The sequence below is a fragment of the Hipposideros armiger genome, unplaced genomic scaffold, assembly GCF_001890085.2.
Source record: "Hipposideros armiger isolate ML-2016 unplaced genomic scaffold, ASM189008v1 scaffold_826, whole genome shotgun sequence".
In the NCBI taxonomy this organism is placed as follows: domain Eukaryota; kingdom Metazoa; phylum Chordata; class Mammalia; order Chiroptera; family Hipposideridae; genus Hipposideros; species Hipposideros armiger.
In genome coordinates this window covers 230,009-251,324 of record NW_017732176.1, presented here as the reverse complement: position 1 = coordinate 251,324, position 21,316 = coordinate 230,009, and the positions used below count along the sequence as shown (strand labels likewise).

The following is a 21,316-nucleotide window of genomic DNA, read 5'->3' as shown; positions in this document are numbered from 1 at the left end:
GGTGGTGGTAGGAGGGGCGCTTCACCTCATCTGATGCTCACAGCAACACTTTGAGACTGGTGTTATATCTCCATTCTACAGAAGAAGGCTTAGAGACATAAGTGATTTGACAAAGTCACATAGGATTAGAACCAGTCTGTCTGACTTCAGAGGCCTTGCTCTGTCCACGGAAGCACGCTCTGTGAAACCTCTTTCTCAGGTAGGAATAAAGGGTGCTTTAGCCAACCCCTTTGTGTTTAGCCAGTCACCGTATGGATACTGACGCTGGATAATGCATAGAAAGTGCTTATTTCAGCACCTGGCACGTGGTGCAGATGCTCAGTGTGTCAGTTGTGATTGTCGTTGACCACCTGAGGAGTGTCCATCTAAATGTTGGTGCCCATTTCGGCATCGCTCCACTTTACCCAGGATATCCCATGCCTGGGGCTGTACTTGTTCAGCTTCGTCACCATGACAACCATCCCTCTGTCAGCAACACCCTTCTCTAGCCCGACGTATATACATACACCCATGGAGATGAATTTAAGGTCAGGGAAGATGTATCTAGGTTGGGGGCAGTAAGAAAGAAATGACAGAGAGAGGTAAAGACAGAGAAGGTCAGACAGAAAGGAAAATCAAAGACACAGACAAAGAGGAGAATCAGAAGTGAAATGACGTCAAGGAACCGGTAGTCAGAAGCCCTCCATTCACCTTCTTAATCATCATGTGGAGGACAAGGTGCTGGAAGAAGACTTTAGAGATTCCGTTTGAAACCCTTCCTGCACTAACTTGCCTTGGGGCTCAGTAAGTTGTTATCCCTCTCTAGGCCTCAGTTTCCCCATCTTATGTTCCTTAAGACCCCATTCATTTCTTTTTTTTTTTTAAGATTTTATTGGGAATTGGGGGGAGGGGAACAGCGTTGGGGAATCAGGGAAGAGGAACAGACAGGTTTACAAGTTGCTGTTTTGTTCTTCAGTCTAGTTGTGGAGGACGTCGCTTCACTGGCCCATGTTGGCATGATCATTGTGCTCTTCCTGGGTGAGGCAATCGGTCACCGGTCATTGGTTGGCCACTCACAGCGGCTCCTGGTAGCTCACACCGGCTACCGGCTGCTCACGCTGGCTGCCAGCCCAGCTCCAGGTTGAGCTGTTGTTCATCATCTTAGTTGTAGAGGGCAGTGTCACTGGCCCTCAATGTGGGATCTGAACCACAGCCCTGCGGCTCAGAGCTGGCGCTCCCAAGAGAGCTCTTAACCAGCTGAGCCACTCGGCCGGCCCCCCCATTCATTTCTACTAGTCACTGTTCATGATTCCTTGACTGACCCTCCCTGAATCAGAAGATACTTCCACTTATTGTTAAAAAAAAAAGAGTTTATTCAAATAAATCAGTCAGTACAATGTGTACTTACAGGCTATATCGCTCAGCTCACATCACAGACATGGGATAAACAACTTCACAATAAATTAGGGGGAAGCCAATCCTTTTCCTCCAGGATGGCTCACAGGACATTTCAATAGACATGTTTCATTATAAATATGACAGTAGGGTATTAGGCTACTTTCAGGTGGGATGAGAGAGCCTGGGCTCAGCCAGTGGAACTTGCAGCTGCAGGGTGAGATCTGCTCAACCTAGATTTTCCCTCTAGAAGACCTCAGCACCAGCGGAGAGATTCTAAATCAGCAGAGAGACTTCTTCAAAAAGACATATTTGCATAAAAATAATACCTTCCCCCATTTCCCTCCCCTTCAAAGCGGGCTGTCTCCTACTGGAAACCTCACAGGGCTGTTCATCCCAGAGTAATCAGGTTTCTTGTTCTCAGGCAGTGGAAGTTCCTTGATGATTCTGGCCAATCCAGGCCAGCACGAGGTCCAGCTCTCCCAGAGACTTGATGGCCGCAGATCTGACGTCCAGCTGAAACCAGGGAAATCATCATAAGAACCTGTCTTTCCAGACTGCGTAATTGTTTTCAGATCACTTTCCCCATGTTTTGGTCCTCACAAGCCTTTCTTTCTCTCCGTCAATTATATTTGCTCAGCATACAGACTCAAAATTATTTTCCCAACAGGCAACGCAAATTGTTTTCCACAAACAAGCAGTTAATCATGTCAGCAACTTGTAAAGAAAATTTTCAATTCTTTCTTATTTGCCCTCTGTTTTTCTTTTTCCTTCTTTTTCACAGAAAAAAAACACACATTAAAAAAAAAAAAACAAAGAAAACACCTTGCCTTCCTGGACAGTTCTTCTGTTTATTTTTCCTTTTCACATTAGCTTCAGAAGGTCTCAATCCCAAGGTGCGGTGCGGTGGTAGGGAGAGCGTGTTGTCCCCATTTGACATATAAAAACACCGAAGTCCCTAAGGATCAGTGTCCTACCCAACGTCACACAGCAGATTGGTAGCAGGGCTGGAACTACAACCCAAGGCTCCTGACTTACTCCACCTCTTCCTCAGTATACTAAAAAAAGATAAGATCCAAAAGTATGTCCTGTGGAGCCAGACAGCATAGGATCGAGTCTTAGTTGAGGTATGAACTTAGCTAAGTTATTTAACCTGTTTGTGCCTCAATTTCCTAGTTTTTCAAATGCAGATAATGGCTCATAGCAGTGTTGTGAGGAATAAATGTGGTTAATACCTGTAGTGTGCTTAGAACAATACCTGGCTCATAATAAGAACAATATGCCTCTTAGCCATTGTTATAACATTATCCTATGGAGCCTCTCCACAAAGAAGCAGAGTTCTGAACAGACTCCCCATCTCCTTGCTATTCAAAGTATTGGCATCATTTGGGAGCGTGGTCCAAAAGCAGAATCCTAGGCCTCATTCCAGGCCTACTAGTCCAGAACATGTCTTTCAACAAAATCTCTAAACGATGCACGTAAGAAGCACCATTTCTCCCACCACCTATGTATGAGACGTGCACCTACATCTACAAGAGAAGCATGCTCTGCACTACACAGAACACTCATGATGGTTGCAGGCCACAGTGATACCTGGCAGGTAACATGTTCCAGCATAACAGCTTCCAATTCATGGGGGATCTTTGCTCCCTCTGTGTCACCCCCATCTTCGGCAGTATGTGTTTTCCCTCAAAACCTAACACAGGTTAGGTCTAATACGTGAGGGCATAAGAAAATGGTGAAGGGATGGTGGGGAAGGGGAACACAGGAAATTAGCAAATAAGGTAAGACCAACATACTCTTTGCAGACACATAGAACTGGGAAGGCCTGCAATAAATACATGCTGAGTAAATGAATTAATTTGAATGGAGAGGAGGCAGAAGATGCTGCACTCTCAGTCAGGCTCCGACTTGTCATCTCCATTTTCCCCATCTTCTCCTCTGCCCTTACCTGATCGTAGTTGTCATGGATGATTCTGGTTGCATTGGTGGCTTCCTGCCCACAGTGACACAGCCTCTGCTCCTGCTTTGATAAAGTGGAGGCAGCACCCATCAGAGGACCTTCCCACCCTGCCCTTTCCACCACCTCCCCACATGGAGTGACATTTCTCCTTCCTCCCCAGGTGAGAGTCAGGTGAGTAAACTCAGGTGGGAGCAGCAGGGGAGTCACCCTGTGGTTGACTAGGGCTTTTTCTTTTTCTGGGTTGACAGCCCACCAGCTAGGAAAGTAGATGCCAAGCCTGTCTTGACACCACTCTGTGAAAGCAGCACCCCGCAAGGTAGGTACTCAATAAATATTTGTTGGGTTGGTTAATTAAATAATTGGTTCAATGAACCTTAACATAAATGGGGTGGGGGTCATGATTTTTTCTAGCAATTTTAGAATCCAAGGCACAGAGAGGTGAAGTAGCTTGCTACAAAGTCACATAGGAAATCATTGGCAGAGATGGGACTAGAGCCCAAGATTTCTCTTGGTCTAAGTTTTTGTCGGTTAGTTTCTGTTTGGCTTTATTTCTGATGTTCAATTTTAACAGATAACAAAGCATTCACAGGGGATCCTTAGGGATAGGCTATACCAGGGAACCACCCAGAGGTTAATTGGTATGGAAACCCCGAAGGGCCAGAAACAAAGAAACTAGGGCTATGCCAAAGATAAACCTGTAATCCTTGGCATACCCCTCTCACAGGCCAGCCCTGGGAGCACATAAGGGATACTCTGACATAAGTGGTCACCCCAGGAGCACTGTCCATGAGGAAACCTGAGTCTAACAAGGAGTGGGCAGGGAGGAAGCTCTGGGCAAGGAGGACAACCGGAAGAGGTTCTTGATGGTTCTCCCCATGGACAGACGGGGCAGGGAATTTCCTTTGACTCCAAGAACCATTTCAGAAAGCCCACTAGGGCCAGCTCATCCTGGGCTCTCTCGGGGGCAGATGGGAGCAGGTGCTTGGAGTAGCAATGTAATGACTCACACATTGCTGCAGAGCCTTCTGCATGTAGAGGAAAGAGTTGGCAATGCTGCTGATTTTCCTCAAGATTTGGGGGTTCACCTCCTGATGGTCCTTGAACACTCTGTTCACGTAAAACTCCAGGAGGCTCTTAGTCACGCAGCATACATCTAAGGGCTACAGACACAAATTAGAGAAAGCCCCAGGGTCTCTTCCCTTATTATCTTCCAAGACCAAAGCAGCCTATTTGTGTATGGGTGGGAAGGAGTGAGATAACTAAAACTGACTTTTTAAAATTCATGTTGGTCTCAGACTGTCCATCTTCTCTTACCAGATCAAAGCTACTCATGATGAAGGAACTAGGGAGAGGCTGCTGTTCATCCCCTCTTTTTATAGGGCCAGGAGATATATTAACAAGGGATGGAACCCAGTCATACTCTAAAATTCTCTCTACAGCATCCCAAAGATGTCACCACTAACTTCTGCTTAAACTCTTCCAGGAATCAGGCATCTCCCTTTTGAAAGGACAGATGTCTGAGGAGGTTTCTTGAAAAGTACATCCTTACATTGTGCTGAATTCTGCCTCTCTGTCATGTCTCCCACCCATCAACATGAATTTATTCAATGGCTATTGCACGACAGGCATGTATTGGGCACATATTCCTTCCATTGCAATGATACCCTGGTCACCCTGCTCGACTCTCTTCCAATCTGTCCTGCAGAGATCATTCGGATTGAGCTGAGATTTGCAAGAATGGAAACTGAGAGCTGTGGGAAATGCCTAGATCTGGGTAGGTCTGCATTTGGCAGAGTGCAGTTCTCTCTAAGGGAGGGATCCTGAATTCCCATGGCATAGCTCACAGCAGATGGCCAGGCTGAGACTCCTTCTAGCAGTTTGCACCCCACCCTGAGAGTCAATGGGTTACTCTGCAGATTTATAGCTCAGTCTGAGAAGGAAGGGATCTGTAGCAGGATACTGCATCCAACTTCATTAGCATTAAGGCAGCAAAACCTCCTTGGCCCCATGGGTAGCATTTCCTAGATGGCAAACTCTACTTGCAATACAAAAACCCCTCTCTTCCATTGCTCTTGCTGGTTCCCTTAACCAAAGGGGCAAAAAGTTGCACACCTTTGCTTTAATCAAGGAGGCATATGATAAAGACCTGCACCCTCATTGACCCCTTTCCTTATTCTACTTCAGCTATTTCTAGACCTTGAGAGGATAAGAATCTGGAGACAGAGGAACGAGATATGTGGCTCTAACCCTGACTCAGTCTCTAACTTGTCATTCTCCCTCCCAAGATATTAATTTGCTCATCTGAAAATGATGGTTTTGGAATAGATGGTCTTTAGGGTCACTTCCAGCTGTGATATCCTATGAGTCTCTTATACAGTTGGCTGGAATAGCATTTAGTAAGAGGCTACATCTGTTTGTCACAAATAAATTCAGCCCAATACTGCCTAGAAGAATTCTTTCGTGCAGAGGAGTCCAAGGAAAAAGTAGCTCATTGCAAATATACCTTACACTCTGTCACATAGAAATACCTGGAAAAAAAAATCTTTCTAGAATTCTTACAAGGACTGAAAGAGCTCACTTTTAAAGGTAGTTCTTGGTTGCCCTTTCTGTAAAATGAATTATCACCTCATAAGCCAACTGTGTTGTAACACACTTACTCTTATCACCCTCTCATCTGGATAATTGGACTGATCTCCATAGAGGCTTTCTTGCCTTGAGTTGTCCATTGTGAAGAACATCACCAGGTTGCCTTTGTGGTCTTGCAGCCTTTGGCTGAAAAACCTACAGGGACTCCCTATTGCTTCTATTATAAGGTCGAGGCTCAGCCTGGTGTTCAAGATTCTTGGAAAATGGCTTCAATGTATTTTTCCACCTCATCCTCTTCCACTCACCTTCGCATCCTTTGCACCACAAGTCTGATTGCCTTACTGTCCCCTGACACACATTCATTGATCTTATACACCCATTCGTTCATGCTCCCCAAACCCCTTCCTTTCTTTTATCCACTAACCCACAACCCACTCAGCTTTTAAGTCACTGCTCATTTTCTTGGCTTCCCCATGAAACCTTCTAGAATCACTCTAAGCCATAGATATCCTGTCCCATTTGAGCAGGTGGCACCTCAATCACTTGCTAGTTAAGTGATACTTCTTTATTTCCTCCCAGGGGCTTCTTTTTTGGTAAATGTATTGGGGTAACATTGGTAAACAACAATTACATAAATTTCAGGTGTACAACTTTATAATATGACACCTGTATGCTCAAGTTTGTGCTCACCACCCAAAGCCTAGCCTCCTAGTCATATAGCTGAGCCCCTTCATCCACTTTGACCTTCCTTTCCCTCCCTCTCCCTCTGGTAACCACCATTCTATTACTTGTATCTATGAGGATATAAAACAAAAAGCAACCAACAAACAAATAAAAACCCTCACAGACACAAACAACAGAACAATGGCTCCCAAGGGTTTCGAAGTCCCTGAGACACAAATGTGCTTTAACACATCAGTTGCTTGATGAGAAGCCAGGTGCATTTAGAGTACGCTGGAGATTAGGAAAGAGGAGAGGCAGGATGTGGGTTTCTGTCTCAGCCCAGGGCTACTTCACTGTCAAACTAGCAACGTAGGAAAGAGCAGACACAGGCCAGTACCTTAATGCTGTGCAGGGTCTCCGATGTGGCCAAGATGGTGACATTTTGGAAGGTGTCCTTAGCTTGCTATGGAGGAAACATAGGAACAGACAAAACTGATGAGTACCCCATGTCTGAGACACAAAAGATGATGAGAAGGAACTTGCTCTTCAAGTTAGGAGGTAAGGTAGGCAGCCTCCCACGCCCACACCTTCACCTTACCCATGCACCTCCACACCTGAACCCGTACTCACAATGGCTCTTTTGATTTCTTGGAAACTCTCTTCTATATGGTGCATGTCCATGGAAACCAGACATCTCCTGAGACCTCGAGCGTGCACTGAGCCCAGGAAAAGCATTGTGCCCAGGAGGCAGAGGGAAACGTGCTGTGCCTTCATGTCCTGCAAGAAAGGTAGAAAGCAGATGTCCAGTCAGAAGTGGAGAGCGATGAAAGAGGCTCCTGACTGAGCTCTCCTGTGGACCTCACTGGCAGGCCAGGCAGCAACCAAGAGAACAGACTCAATGCCTCAGCCAGCGGAGTTCAGGGGCATGTGTCTCCTCCTCCTCTGGTTTTCTTGAATCAATTGAATGTGCCCTCCCTCCGTCCCTGCCCCCCATGCCTCCACCTCCACCCCAGGAAGGAAAATACAGTGCTCTCTCAAGTCCCAGGGAATGTATTTGTGTGCATGTCACTCTATTATGACTCAACACAACTCACTTTATCCACAGGGGTGAAAAGCATTGTTTTTAATCAATTAAATAGGAAAAACAGGGTTGGTCATCCACCCTTGGAATTAGGCAACAGATCTGAAAAACCATAAAAGCACATTTGGTTTATTATATTTGCCCCCGATATAGGCAACACCCTTTTATTATAAGCCCTGACTGCATATCTGCTGAAAATCCTTTGTTTGAAGCCGACTATGAAGATGTCGCATTCTGAAGAAGATTAGAAAGGGAGGCGGGAGACATCTCCTAATAACTAATTAGCCACAGTGAAGAGAAACTGGAACGCTACCCCTGCAGAGGGCAAGTGGGGGCTTCCCCTCTGTTCCCCACTGAGCCAGGGGGTATGAGGGACATGTCTGCAGCTAGCCAGTCCCTAGACAGGGCCAGAGCCTGAGGTGCCCACGCTGCCTTTTCTAATTCTCTCACCATTCCTGCTTGGTCTTTCTGCACCTCTTTCATTTAACCACTTTAAATGGTATCATATAACACGCATTGACAAACGTGGCACAAAACATAACTGTACAGCTTGTTAAGTCCTCGTTCTTTGACTTTCCCCACTAGTAGCCCACGTTTCACAAACAGAGCTTAGCCTTAAAGATAAGTCTTACAACAACGTATGTGATTAGACCAGCCCTCTCTGCCCAGCATCCTTGGTAGTACCCACCCAGTGTTCTCACTTCCAGCTATGTGTGTGCTGGGGTGTGTGTAGTGTGTGTGGCAGTGAAGGAGAGGGGGACACTGAACATAGGAAGCCAGCTGAGGGGGCTGTGGAGCGCCCCCCCTCCCCCCGCTACTTATAGTTAACAGTTGCTCTAACTATAAAGCACGTATGTGTGGGAGTATGAGCTCCAACTGCCCCCGTTCCCCACCACCGCTCCCCAGATCTTCCCTGGGGTTCCCAGGCTCTTCTCCAAAAAGCTAAGAAACAGCAAGTCCTGTTTAGTAAAGCATTTTGCCTTAACTCTCGTCAACTCAGCATCACTCCCAGTGAGAGAGCAGGTGTGTGCTGAGGCCTCACCATGTAGCAGGCATTATCCTAAAGAGCTTGGTTTCTCCTTTTGCAACCTCTCTCTTTCTGACAAAACAAAAATATAGACCTCACTGGCAGGACAGTCTGTAGAGTCCCCCAGAGCTCTATCCCCTCTAAAGGTGACTGGGGAGCTTCTAGAAAGCCAAGTGACTAAGAAGAGAGCACAGTTTTTCTTCTGGAAAGATAACTGTCAGGAGCATTGGGACACTGCCTGCTTGCCCGTGCCGGGAGCCCCAGACATCTTGTGGAGGAGAAAGATGTCTTCCTTAGCTTGGTGAGGCTATTCCAGACATCTTGGCAGATCCAGGTAACAGCAGTAGCTAACACTTATCATGCACGCCACATGTGTCAGGCACTGTACCAAGCATTCTACGCAATCATTTAATGCTGACAACCATCCTGTAATGTAGGTTCTGTTTCTAACTCCGTTTTGCCAAAAAGGGGACTGAAACTTAAAGAAGTGAAGTAACCTGCCCAAGGTCCATGGCCACCATGTGGCAGAGCCAGGATTAAAAGGCAGACAGGCTGGCCCTCTCTCCTTAGCCCTACGCCATCCTACTGACAGCTCTGCTCCCTCTGGAATTGCAGCTGGGGATCCCAGCAGCTCCCCTTACACCAGATGGAAGGAAATGCATTTCTGACCGGGTCAACTGAACCAGTGATGTTCCTTACATTTAAAAAGAGACTTAATACTGCAAAGGATTTAAAAGAAGATATATTATAAAGTGCCCAGCCTAGCTCTTAGAATAAAAATTAATAGTAAACTTTAGATTTCCCTCCCTTCTTTTCTACTCTCCATCTCTTCTTATTGAGAATAAGGTACCAGAAAGTTCCTCCTCTGTATGGAATATCCCTCCACGGTCTACAGAATACCCAGCACCTGGGATATCATAGGCCATACACAATCATGACAGGTCACCTCTCTGTGGCTGTGAAGGATGCGGGCTAGTCTGAAGATGAATAAAAGCCACTGATGGCGGCTGGCATGAGGCTCACCTCTCCCTGGGTGCTCAGGCTGCTCCTGTGTCTTCTCTCTGGGTGCTCTCTGCTGCTTGGAAAGGGCTGGTCACTTTTATGCAGGTGGATAAGAGGAAATGCTGTCAAGGTTTACTGGGTGGGTCCACTTTGGGGTGATTGTTTTTTCCCTTGTTTCCTTGGCACTTCATTTCCTTAATTGTTTTTCTTTTCTTTCTTATTTGAGATACAGCTGATTAATCATTATTAAGAAACGCTTCTTTCTCTGGGTCTTGACATGCAGCTTCTAGGAAAAATCAGCTCCCCATCTATATGCAAATGAGCATTTTTTTTGCAATTCTGTGTCCATACAGAAAAATCCAAGTTAGGTCACTTTCCTGAGAGCTGAGGCATGCCACCAACTGTACCCGGCAGGCAAACTCAGGAAAGCGCTCTCCTGATGGCCACACCCTGTGAGCAGCCAGCCCTGTGAGACTCTGCAGGTGCCAGTGACTCCAACACACCCCACCTGCCCAATGCCTCATGCAGCTATTGAGCACCTACAAGGTGTCAGGCACTAACTAAATGCTTTACATTCATTATGTTGTTTAACTTCATGGGGAACATTTATTTCCCTTGGGAATGCAAAGATTTCTTTGGACATCATCTTATTCCTCTTCATCTTGTCCCTAGAAGGGTTTTCATTCTCAATTAATGCAGAGAGAGAGAAAAGGCAACTGGGAAGTAGAGGGAATTGAGAGCAGAGCCAGGGCCAGAGCCTGAAATCCTTGCTCTTGGGCCAGAAGACCTGCACCTATATTACGTTTTACACAAATTCTACACCACACCATGAATTCTCCAAGGATCGGGGTTTGGGGTGGTGGTGATGGAAAGATAGGGTATAAAACGTTTCCTCCCTAAACACAACCTCTCAAAATAAACAAATGAAGCAACTCTGGGATGGGGTGCAATTACAAGAGACTCCATGGGCCCTTTGGACAGTGGGCTGGTCCTGTGGGCTGGAGCTGACTCTCCTGTAGCAGGTGGGCAGGGCCCTGGCAGGGAAGGAAGAGGGACAGGGAGGACTGGGGACTTCTTATGGGGGTGGGTGCAAGGGAAAGGAGGCCCAGGGGCTGCAAGCCTTGCCGTCAGGATCTTGGACAAAATGAAATAAAACATGTTGAAGGCAACAGCAGATTGTAGTGGTCACAGGTAGCTTTGGATTTAAACCCTGACTGTCCTTTCTGTACGAGACACTGGACAGGCTACTTAAGACCTTTCCGAAGTGTGATAAAATAGGTAAAGTGTGAGGGTTTGAATTAGCTATTGGAGTTGATCCAGTACTCAACAAATATTATTTATCCCGATGTTGTGTGCCAGGTGCCTGGAAAAGAAGAAGATACCTCCTTTAGGAATTAAACATAAGCTCTCTGCTTCCTCTGGAGAGGAGAGAAAGAGCCACTCTTGAGTTCAGAGATCTTACCACCCCTACCTCTGCTTCCCCGGGGAGGGGGGTGGGCAGGAGATCTGGGTGCTGGGTCCCATCAGGGCTGAGCTGCCTGGCTTATAGCTCACAGATGGTGGCCCAGCCGCACAGATGAGAGGATTGCATAACTGTCTGTGCTGACATGACTTTCACCCCACATTCATCCCCTGTGCTCAGACTGTGTGTTCTGACCCAGCTTCCGTTTCAGGGCAAAGATGTGATGTCAGGAAGCTCACAGAGGGAGGAAAAATATGTGATGTGTTTATAGCTCCCCTCCAGCATGCAGGGTATCATGGTGGCTGGGACTACAGATCTGGAGTCAGCCCAGTCGAGGTTGAGTGCCTCTGCTCCCTACGGCTCAGACTGAAGGCAAGCCAGTTCACTTCTGTGCCTGTTCATTCATCTGCAAAACGGTGCTAATTATGCCTACTGAATAGTCATCATGCAGGCATGGTGTGTAGAATAAATGATTAAGCTCTTAACACAGTGCCTGGCACATAATAAGAGACTAGAAAATGATAAGCTTTGCTATTAACTTTCAGCCCCTAAACTGAAAGGAAGGAAGGACAATAAAAAAAAATGATTTCTCTCCATCCTAAGCTTACTGCCTAACACTTAATATAAAAAATAAGAGTATAGACTGAGATGGAACGGCCCCCCTCCCAGGACTGCAATCAAACTGTGGTTTTGATCCATAGACGTAGGGTTATGTCTAGCCTTAGAATTGAGTCTTCTAGAACCATTTGGCCCATCCTTGGGATACCAGAGCTCTATCTTCTGTTCATTAAATAGGGAAGCAGAAAGAACGGGAAGGAATACCAGAGAGCCAGAATGAAGAATGCTCTGAGTGACGATGTGTGCTGGACACAGCTCTCTCATAGTTTCCAATCCCCTCTCCCCACTCAGGATTCACTCCAACTTCATGAACTGCTCATGGTGGTACCAGGGCAATTTCCTCTCCATAAAAGAGTGCAAGCTGCTTATGGCTAAGTGCTAAGTTCTGGAGCTCTGAAAAAAAGTGAGTCGACGGGGAGAGAGGTTATCACTTTGGGAGGGGTGTAAATTTTAACTATGATGTTGCTTTGTACACCTGAAACTAATAATAATAATAAAACAGTGAGCCAGGCAATGCTCATCTCCAGAGGGCAGCGTGCCCACAACCTTCTATGAGAATGAGGCTTCGCGGAGTTGAACAAAGTGTGGCCCTACTGAGTGATCTAGATGAAATGGATTAGGTTTATTTGAATAATTTTGGTTACATTAGAGGTAGAACCCATCATTGTGAGGACTATGCAACACTAGAAATTATGATAGAGAAAGGATCTGTAAAAGAAAGAAATCTTGATACTGATGGATGCATATTCATTTAGCAAGTAAATACGGACTTAAAAACAAAGAGTATAAAGAATATAATTATTTAAAGGTCTTGGTAAATATATCTGGATTGTAATGATATGTTTAGAATTTGTATATAGCTTTGAAAATAAAGCCAAAGGCGGGGGGCGGGGGAAAAATTATTTCTCAGTTCTGGGGGACCTTAAACCTAAAAACTGTCTCCTCTGTTTGGGATTTAGAAATGAGAGTTAGAAAAAATACCAACGAGAACCCAGTTCAACATTCCCTTTACAGCAATGGACAAATGGGGCTGTGAACCAGCCCTTCTGTCACACAGCAAGAAAGTGGATGCTCTCTCAAACCTCCATCTCCTGACTTCTGGCTCAGGGCCGTTTCTCACCCTGTGCTACATTCTCATCTCAGGATCAGGTGGAGAGGAACAGAACAGAAAGCTGTGGGGAGCCTTAAGCCTGTTTAGCAGGGGAGGTGATGTAACTCTCCCAAGCCAAGCTGTTCTGACTTGCCTTTACTCGGGAAGTCTATGACCTGAGGAAATCCAAACTGGCCGCTCCTGGGGAGGGGAGGACAAATCCACCTGGGGCACCTCTGCTATATCAAGCTGGATTTCCCTTCTTTTTCTCCCACAGGGCTCTCAGTCAAGGCCTACTGACCTAGAGCCTCAGATCCTGTTTGACACCTTATGTCAATGGCTTTAATAGCTCAAATGCCATGAGACAGCCCCTGTGGAGACAGGGGAAGGGGAGCTGGGGAGAGGTAATGGTGAGAGCCTAAGCATTTGCCTGCCTCACCTGGATCACTGACCTGGTCTCAGGCCCAAAGACCTATCCTCTCCTGAGCAGTCAGACTTTCTAAAACGCAAACCCAGTCCTGGTGCTCCCCAGCCTAAAACTCCCAGCATGGCTCCTGGGGGCCTCCAGGATAAAGCATAGGCCCCTTCCCATGGCACTCCAGACCCGTCACAGTCCGGACCTTATCCACATCTCCAGCCTCATCTCTCCTGATGAGCCCCCCAGACCTCACTGCCCCCCTCACCTAGAAGTGCTGCCCTTGCTTTTCTGCCTTGCAAACACCTCCCCAACTTTCAAGACGTAGCTGCAATGTGACTTCCTTCCTCTCTTCTCCCTCCTCTTCTCCTCAGCACGCCAGAGGGCACTGTACTCATTGCCTTCTACGGGAATGGAAGCTCCAATGAATTGAGCAAAGTGTGGCCTACTGAGAGATCTGGACAAAATGGACTAGGTCTATATGAATAATTTTGATTCCTTCCCCCACCCTGGTTGAGTTGACTGTTGTTTCTTTCATATGCCCATTGGATGGATACAAGATGCTCAGTTAACTTGGAATTGCAGATAAATGTATTTCAGTGCTTCTCCATCTGAAGTTCAAAGTGAACTGGGTGTCCTGTATTTTTATTTGCTAAATCTGGCAACTTTACCCTAGACCCTCTTGTATGGGGCCTATAGCTCATGGGTTGCTTTTTAAGAAAATGAATTTCAAAATAAAAGTGCAAAATTAGGGACAAAGTGAATATTTACTTAGAATGAAAAATAAATGACAACAAATTGCAAATTTTCTTTTTAGTTGGGGAACAGTGTGTTTTTCCAGGGCCCACCAGCTCCAAGTCAAGTAGTTGTTTCATTCTAGTTGTGGAGGACGCAACTCAGTGGCCCATGTGGGGATCGAACAGGCAACCATGGTGTTATGAACACTGCACTCTAACCACCTGAGCTAACTGGCCACCCCATAAATTAACTATCTGTGTTTGCTTCTTCTATGACAGTGATTTTTAACTTTTAATTTTCTATAAAGAGAGTAAAAAGAATAAGTCAGTCTTTTCTCTGGAATTGGTTGTTTGCTATTGATAGTTAGGATGCATAAAATATACTACAGGTCTGTGTCCTACATACAGAAATTCTGATAAACTACTTCACAAGATTCCTCTCAAACGAGAAAATAGTATATGATTCATTTCTAATCATGTATATTGCATTATTAAGTAATTTTTTCCATTTTGACACTATTTGAATAAAAACCAAATCTTTGGCTTCTAGTTTTACACGTCTGATGCCTGGAAGAATCTTCAGCACACTTCCTTCTGGCTACATGCATCTCAAACCTTTCCTCTCTTCCACTACCCACACACTTCCAGTAATAACAGTCAATGCTGTGCGTAGAAGGAGTATTCCTGGATGCCGTTCTTATAACATATGGGTAGCAATATCTTAACCACACACAGATGTGATCATAAGCCGTGTAAATCTATTTCACTAAAAGGCAAATCTAAGTCAACTACTCCTTAGCCAGATCCCCTAGCTATTGTGCCCTCTCTAATGTCACCTGACTTGAGAGGAAGTGTGACAGAGGAAGTCAGAATGAAAAAGGACACTGATTTTAACTGATTAAGGCTAATTAACATACCTTATTTTGTGAATTTTACAAAAACATAAGACATATGAATACATTGCTAAGGTCCCACCAGGGACTTGAAAGGAGCCGCGTGAGGAGCCCAAAGTTTAAATTTTCTTAGCTAAACAGTAAACCACCCCCCAACCACAGAACCTCGGATAATATATTGTACTTATTTGTACTTCCTAATTTAATTTTTATTTTTAATGAAAGATTTCCACTTACATAATTTTAGAAGGCATACATGTGACTAAACACTGCAGTCAGTTGCGCCAGTCCTCCTTAACCCCTTATTCTATGCCTCATAGGCAATATTCAGCTTCCTCTTCTGCTATGTAGCTCCATAATTCTAAGAAAACACTTATTGCTATTTCTTAACTCTTCAGTTTAGAAATGAACTATTGGTTTACTACAACGGAAGATAATCATTTAATTCTTTTATAACACTCCGTACAAATATCCTCACTTCCCTCCCCCATCCTGCCAATATAAACACATCACAATGGCACTTCTCCAGAGGCCACATGTCACTTAAGTTCACCCCGAGGAGCCTGAGCCACTGGGAAAAGGCAAAGCCCAGCACTCCTGCCCTTGTGTCTCAACAGGGGTGAAATCAGATCCAAATGTTTCAGGTGCCTTTCATTCCACAAACTCAAAATTCATAGAAGGAACTAGACTAACAGTAAAGCTAAGAAGTACTGAGCACATATATCCGACTAGGCACTGTTGTGAAGCATCTATCTGCATTCTCTCTTTTAATCTTCACACCTACTCGTGAGGAAGACACTATTTTTGGGTCTATTGTTGTACAGGAGGAAGCTGAGACTTAAGAGCTGTCAAGTAGCTCACCCAAGGGCACCAAGGGAGTAGGCAAGTGGCAGAGTGGATGCAATTTTGACAGCCGGACTCCAGCATCACCATTTTTAACCACTTCGCTCTACCAGACATGAAGGAGCGTCTGGTCCAACCTTCTTATTTACAGATCTGGAAACAACAGAGGCTCATAGAGAAGTATCTTGCCCAAAGCCATAGAGCTGAATAGTGGTGGATCAGGGACCAGAACCCACATCCCTGAACTCTTGATTTGCTGCTTTTTTTCATTCATACACACTTTGTCATCTCTTAAGACTTCAAACCTTCTTCCTTCAGAAATAAAGACATCTCTTCCCTCCAACAAAGAAAAAACAGAGCAGCAAATGGTATGGAACATGGTTTGAGAGTGCCCTTTCAAACCAACAAATCCAGGCATGTCAGCAGAAACTGTGATTCTGGGGAAATCGGATGTGGTTTTTCCCTTATTGTTAAAATGAACCATGTCACTTGAAAAGAGCTGCTCCCATGGGCACTGGGAACCAGGGAGTTTCTGGTGAGGTCTTCACCTCAGAGACATGGGAGGAGAAGGAGGATGGGCTTGAGGCTGTCAGCTTGCTGTGTAGTTCTAGTGAGTGGGCATCAGGGTAATAGCTGACGGATCTGAAACACGTGAGGTGTGAGAGCAGACAGGAGGACTACCTCTGGCATCCGTGGCATCCTGGAGGAAACCCCAACCAGCAGCACTCTGGTGGTACCATCCCAGCTCTTGGGGTTCTGTCCTTTCAGAAGCCAAAGGCTTCCCTTAAACTTCCTTCCCTAGAGGACTTTCTCCCTTGGGTTGGCTAAACCTCCATCCTATTCCAGGTACAGGTTCACTCAACTTGGCATGCTGAGCAAAAGCCAGCTGTCAGCATCTCTTAGCAGTGAGCTAGAATTTTCAGCTTGGGGCTCAAACTTAAAGCAAAATGTAGTTCTTCCAAGAATCCCTTTCTGGCCACCCTCACGGCATTCTTTTCCCCTGGGTCTCCCCTCAGCCCTTGTGGACTTACTGTGCTCTGTTCACTTTCACTTTATGTTGGTTGAGCTGTTCTGAAATCTCCCTCCCATCAGACTTGAAGCTTGAGAAAGACTGAGAAGGTACCTTGCCTCCCTCTCTCTAGCTGGCCACCAGATGGCTCCTTTGTTAAATCAACCTTTTAGTTTAAGAAGCTAAGGTCAAGTTCTTGCTTAGATATAAACTCCATGATGACAGGGATCTTGTGTGTCATGTTCATTACTTTATCTCTGAAATTTAGTACATAGTAGGCACTCCATAAATGTTTACTGAGTAAATGAAGGAATGAATGAATGAATGACAGGGAATGGAACCTCCCAAAGGCATAAACAATTGCATTGTTCTTTAGTGTTTCCCCACACCCACCTATATGGGGTTTTGGTGAGTTCAGCATGAACAACTAGCCTGCTAAGCTGAGTGCCTGGTGGGGAGGGGCCTCCGGATTCATACCATAGAAACAGTATTCTGTAGTGCCCCTTAAATGAAGTGCTTGCATAGAAATATCAGAGTTCAAGCCTAAAAGGTTTGTATGCTTCTCTCCCAGTGCCCAAAACAATCAGCTCCTGGGAAGGATTGGAGGCAGGCAGCCCTGGCTGTTGAAGAGTGGAATTACACAGGCCTTTTTTTTTCAGTGTGTGCAACTATGTTAAGGATTAAACAAAATATGGTACCAGAAAAAAAAAATCTGAACTTTTTCAAAATTTTTTCAGAATTATCAAGCAGAAAGACAGAAAAAATTTCAATTTGGCCAAGTGTATCAAAGTAAAATCAAAGCGATTATCAAAGGCAAAAATCATTTTGCCTCATGCCTTTGAAGCACAGTAACATTTAGGCACATTTTAAGTGCCAGAGTAACGTGCTGTTCCTGAAGCTTTTCTTGTAATATGATTAATGTTTAAATACAGAAAAGGGGGCCGGCCGAGTGGCACGTTGGTTAAGAGTTGGCTTGGGACGCCAGCTCTGAGCAGCAGGGCCCTGGTTCAGATCCCACATGAGGGCCAGTGACACTGCGTTCTCTGCAGCTAAGATGGTGAACAACAGCTTGACCTGGAGCTGGGCTGCCGTGAGTCGCCGGTGAAGGCTAGGCTGCAGTGGGGCGGCAGTGGGCTGCCATAAGCTGCCGTGAGCAGCTGGCAGCCAGTGTGAGCAGCCATGAGTGGCCATCCAAAGGCCAGTGAACGACTTCCTCACCCGGGAGGAGTGCAATGATAATACCGACATGGGCCAGTGAAGCAATGTCCTCCGTGGTTAGACTGAAGAACAAAAGGACAGCAACTTGTCTATTCCCCTTCCCCAATTCTCCAATGAAATCTTAAAAATAATAAATAAATACATACATACATACAGAAACGGTTAGTCAGACTGCAGATCTAAGAAGTTTGATTCATTCCTTTGAGAAGTTGGTAAAATATATAGAATGACACCCCCCGCCCCTGCAAAGGACACATATACACAAACTTTCCCTCTGATGTTCATCTATGGGCCTTTAGGAGTCCATGAGCTCCAAACTAAAAGCTTAAAAGGCATGGATTTGGGTCTAATTTTCACACTTGGTAGCTGTATAACTTTTGACAGGTCAACCTCTGTGTCCAAGGAAATAGTGGTGATAATTCCTGCCCTGCTCTCCTACATTACAAAACATATGCTGTCTACACATCTAAGGGATGATTAACATACAGGGAGAGGCATTCATCTAGAAAGGAAGAGTTGCCTTTTCTCTCTACCTATTTACCTAAGAGCAGGTTACAGCTTGCTCAGAGATGAAAGTCACAGAAACAGGGAAATGGATCTGAAGCCAAAAGGGACCTGCTCACCTGGTCTTTCCGTTGGGTTTGTTCAGGCTAGTTCTACCTGTAGAAGGGTCTTCCCAGGGCTGGGGGCTATAATCATTCTCCCTTAGGAAGAAACAGGGGTGAACACTTTCTGGCTCCTGTAGATCTCCAGCCCCACGGTGACTGGCAAAGCCAAATGATGCTGAGTTAGACAATGAGTGCTGGGCTTGGGGTGACCAACCGTCCTGGGTTGCTGAAGACTGGGGTTTCCTGGGACATAAGACTTTCAGTCCTAAAGATGGAAAAGTCCTGGGCAAACCAAGACAAGTTGGTTACAAGTTGGACTGACAAAGAAGAGCTGAGTTTGAGCTCTGGCTCTGCCACTTTAGTTGTGTGACCTTGGGCAAGTCCCATGAGGCTATCTTCTATTAGCCTCAGTTTCCTCATCTATAACATGGGGGCAAATGCGGATGAGACAAAATGATATATACAGCATCTCCTAGTTGAAGGGGGAAGTTCAATAAATGTTTTGTAACCTGAAAATGCAACAACAGGAATACATCTCACTGAGGGGAGACAGTGCTCTCCCCTTCTCCCTCAATCATCCTCCCATTCACAAATACCATCTGTCCATCATTTCATGCTCTCCAAAGCACTTTCACACGCGGTATTGCTTTATACTCAAAATTCTACCTTAGTAGGGAAGACGTTTTTATCTCCTTATTCCAGATGGGGAAACTGAGGCTTGATGATTAGAGGATCGTGCAGCCAGGCAGAGTTAGAACTCCAACCTAAGCACCTTGACTTTTAGTCCAGGCCTCTTCTGTCAAGACCACTCTCCTTCCCTCCCCCACGGGGCAACTGCTAGAGCTCCCCTCAACCTGGGGGCCCCAGGCTTATGGAGACAAATACTCCACTGATGTCATGTGGCAGTGCCAGGGTGAGGACCAGAGGAAAACATTCCACCCTCCCCACACATACTCGTATACATGATCATTTCTTGGCACCACACTGAGAATGTTCTTTTCCTCTGAAAACATGGAGATCCTGTTAGAGCTCTAATTTGCTTCAGTCAGGTGCTTCTTTTCTAAAAAAAAATTGTTTTTATTTAAGTACAGTTGGTATACAATATTTTATTAGCTATATTAGTTTCAGGTGTACCATATAGTGATTTGATATTTTTATACCTTACAATGTGATCACCCCACTAATTCTAGTGGTTATCTGTCACCATGCAAACCTACCACAATATTATTGACTATATTCTCCTTTACCTTTTTCACCCATCTTCTAACCCTCTCTTCCCTGGCAACCATCCTTTTGGTCTCTGTTCCTATGAATCTGTTTTTGTTTTGTTTTGTTTGTTTTGTTTGTTTATTTGTTATGTTTTTTCAGATTCCACATATGAGGGAAACCATACAGTATTTGTCCTTCTCTGTCTGATTTATTTCACTTGGCACAATACCTTCTATGTCTATCCATGTTGTTGCAAAAGGCAAGATTTCATTCTTTTTTATTGCTACCTAATATTCCATTGTATATATGTATCACCTCTTGTGTATGCATTCATCTACCGATGAACACCGAGATTGCCTCCATATCTTTGCTCTTGGCTATTGTAAATCATACTGCAATGAACACAGGGTTGCATACATTTTTCCAAATTAGCGTTTTTGTTTTTTTTCGGGTAAACACCCAGAAGTGGAACTGTTGGAATGTATCCTTCTTAAGAAAAATGGGAGCCTTGTCCCCCATGGCCTGGTGTTTTGAGAATTCCCTTGGCAGGAAGTAGTCTGTGAGACCTCCAAGTGGCCCTGAAGAGCTGAAAAGGCAGAGGGAAAGGAGGGCAGAAGCACAAGCCATCCCCTGCATCACTTACCTACTCTCATCCTTCAGTCAGATCTCCTCCCTTCCAGGCAATACACAGTATTGTCTCTGTTTAATAACATTTTCTTGTTTTTAACCATTAGAAAAGTAATCCTTGTTTGGTATAGAACAATTGTGGAGACTGCAGAAAAATGGAAGAAAATAAAAATGGTCACTCATAGTCATTCTATCCAGGAATATCCTTGGTGTCTTTTTAAACTCAGGATCACCTAGAGAAAAATGTTTATAGGGTGCTCACAGTGACTTATAACCCTAGGCCCTAACCCGAGCCCACTTTACTCATATATTCAATCAACAAACACTCACTTGGTCCCTACAACATGGCAGGTGCTGTGCTAGGTTCTGGGTATACAGTGGTGGACAATGCGAACAGTCTTGGCCCCCCGCAGACCTCACAGGAGTAGAGGAGATGCCATGAAGCAGTTGTTGTCCTCACGTCCCCCTTACCATTTAAGAGCTGGCTTCTGTGCCAACACTGTAAATGTACTCTTTTATTTCATCTTTGCAACCCTGTGAGGAGGCACCATTTTCGGCCACAGTACACAGGTTGAGGGAACTTATGTAAAAAGAGCTTAAATACTTGGACAAGTCCATAGAGCTAGTAAGGGAGGAGCTGAGGTCTGGACCCCCAGAGTCCAACTCTGTGTGAAGTGAGGATTATGACAGCGCTGCCCTGAGGGAGCCTGTATAGGAGGACCTCACCTGGTCCACAGGTCAGGGCAACGCTCCCAAAGGAAGTGAAGTTTAAGCAGAAACATGACAGGAGTGCCGAGCAAAATCTGAATTTCATTCTTCCCCCCAGACCAGCCATTAGACTCCAGCATCTGCCCCCAGGAATCTTGCCCTATTTTTGCCCTTAGCTGTGGT

General features: G+C 45.3%; 1 protein-coding gene across 3 annotated transcripts; it reads right to left on the bottom strand.

Moving 5' to 3' along the window:
• Positions 1–1,400: 1,400 nt before the first annotated feature.
• On the bottom strand, positions 1,401–9,775 carry IL19 (interleukin 19). 3 transcript variants are annotated; one of them, XM_019629139.1, is made up of 7 exons: positions 9,718–9,775; positions 7,217–7,363; positions 6,984–7,049; positions 4,345–4,497; positions 3,326–3,400; positions 1,758–1,890; positions 1,401–1,650 (listed from the first exon to the last, which is right to left on the bottom strand). In XM_019629139.1, exons 2-6 carry the CDS (start codon positions 7,358–7,360, stop codon positions 1,795–1,797), a joined length of 534 nt encoding a protein of 177 aa, XP_019484684.1. In that variant the 5' UTR covers positions 7,361–7,363; positions 9,718–9,775; the 3' UTR covers positions 1,401–1,650; positions 1,758–1,794. The 3 variants fall into 3 exon arrangements, with proteins under 3 accessions (XP_019484684.1, XP_019484683.1, XP_019484685.1); XM_019629138.1 differs by having other exon boundaries at positions 1,401–1,890; XM_019629140.1 differs by having other exon boundaries at positions 1,401–1,890; positions 3,326–3,397.
• Between the last annotated feature and the right edge of the window lie 11,541 nt (positions 9,776–21,316).

Bases quoted from the DNA above. Each gene is read 5' to 3' on its own strand.
- IL19 (XM_019629138.1), bottom strand. From the start codon at position 7,360: ATGAAGGCACAGCACGTTTCCCTCTGCCTCCTGGGCACAATGCTTTTC. The intron at 7,050-7,216 runs GTGAGTACGGGT...TTTCCTCCATAG, and splicing joins AAGAAATCAAAAGAGCCATT to CAAGCTAAGGACACCTTCCA. The intron at 1,891-3,325 runs GTAAGGGCAGAG...CCCTGGTTTCAG, and splicing joins TCCATGACAACTACGATCAG to CTGGACGTCAGATCTGCGGC.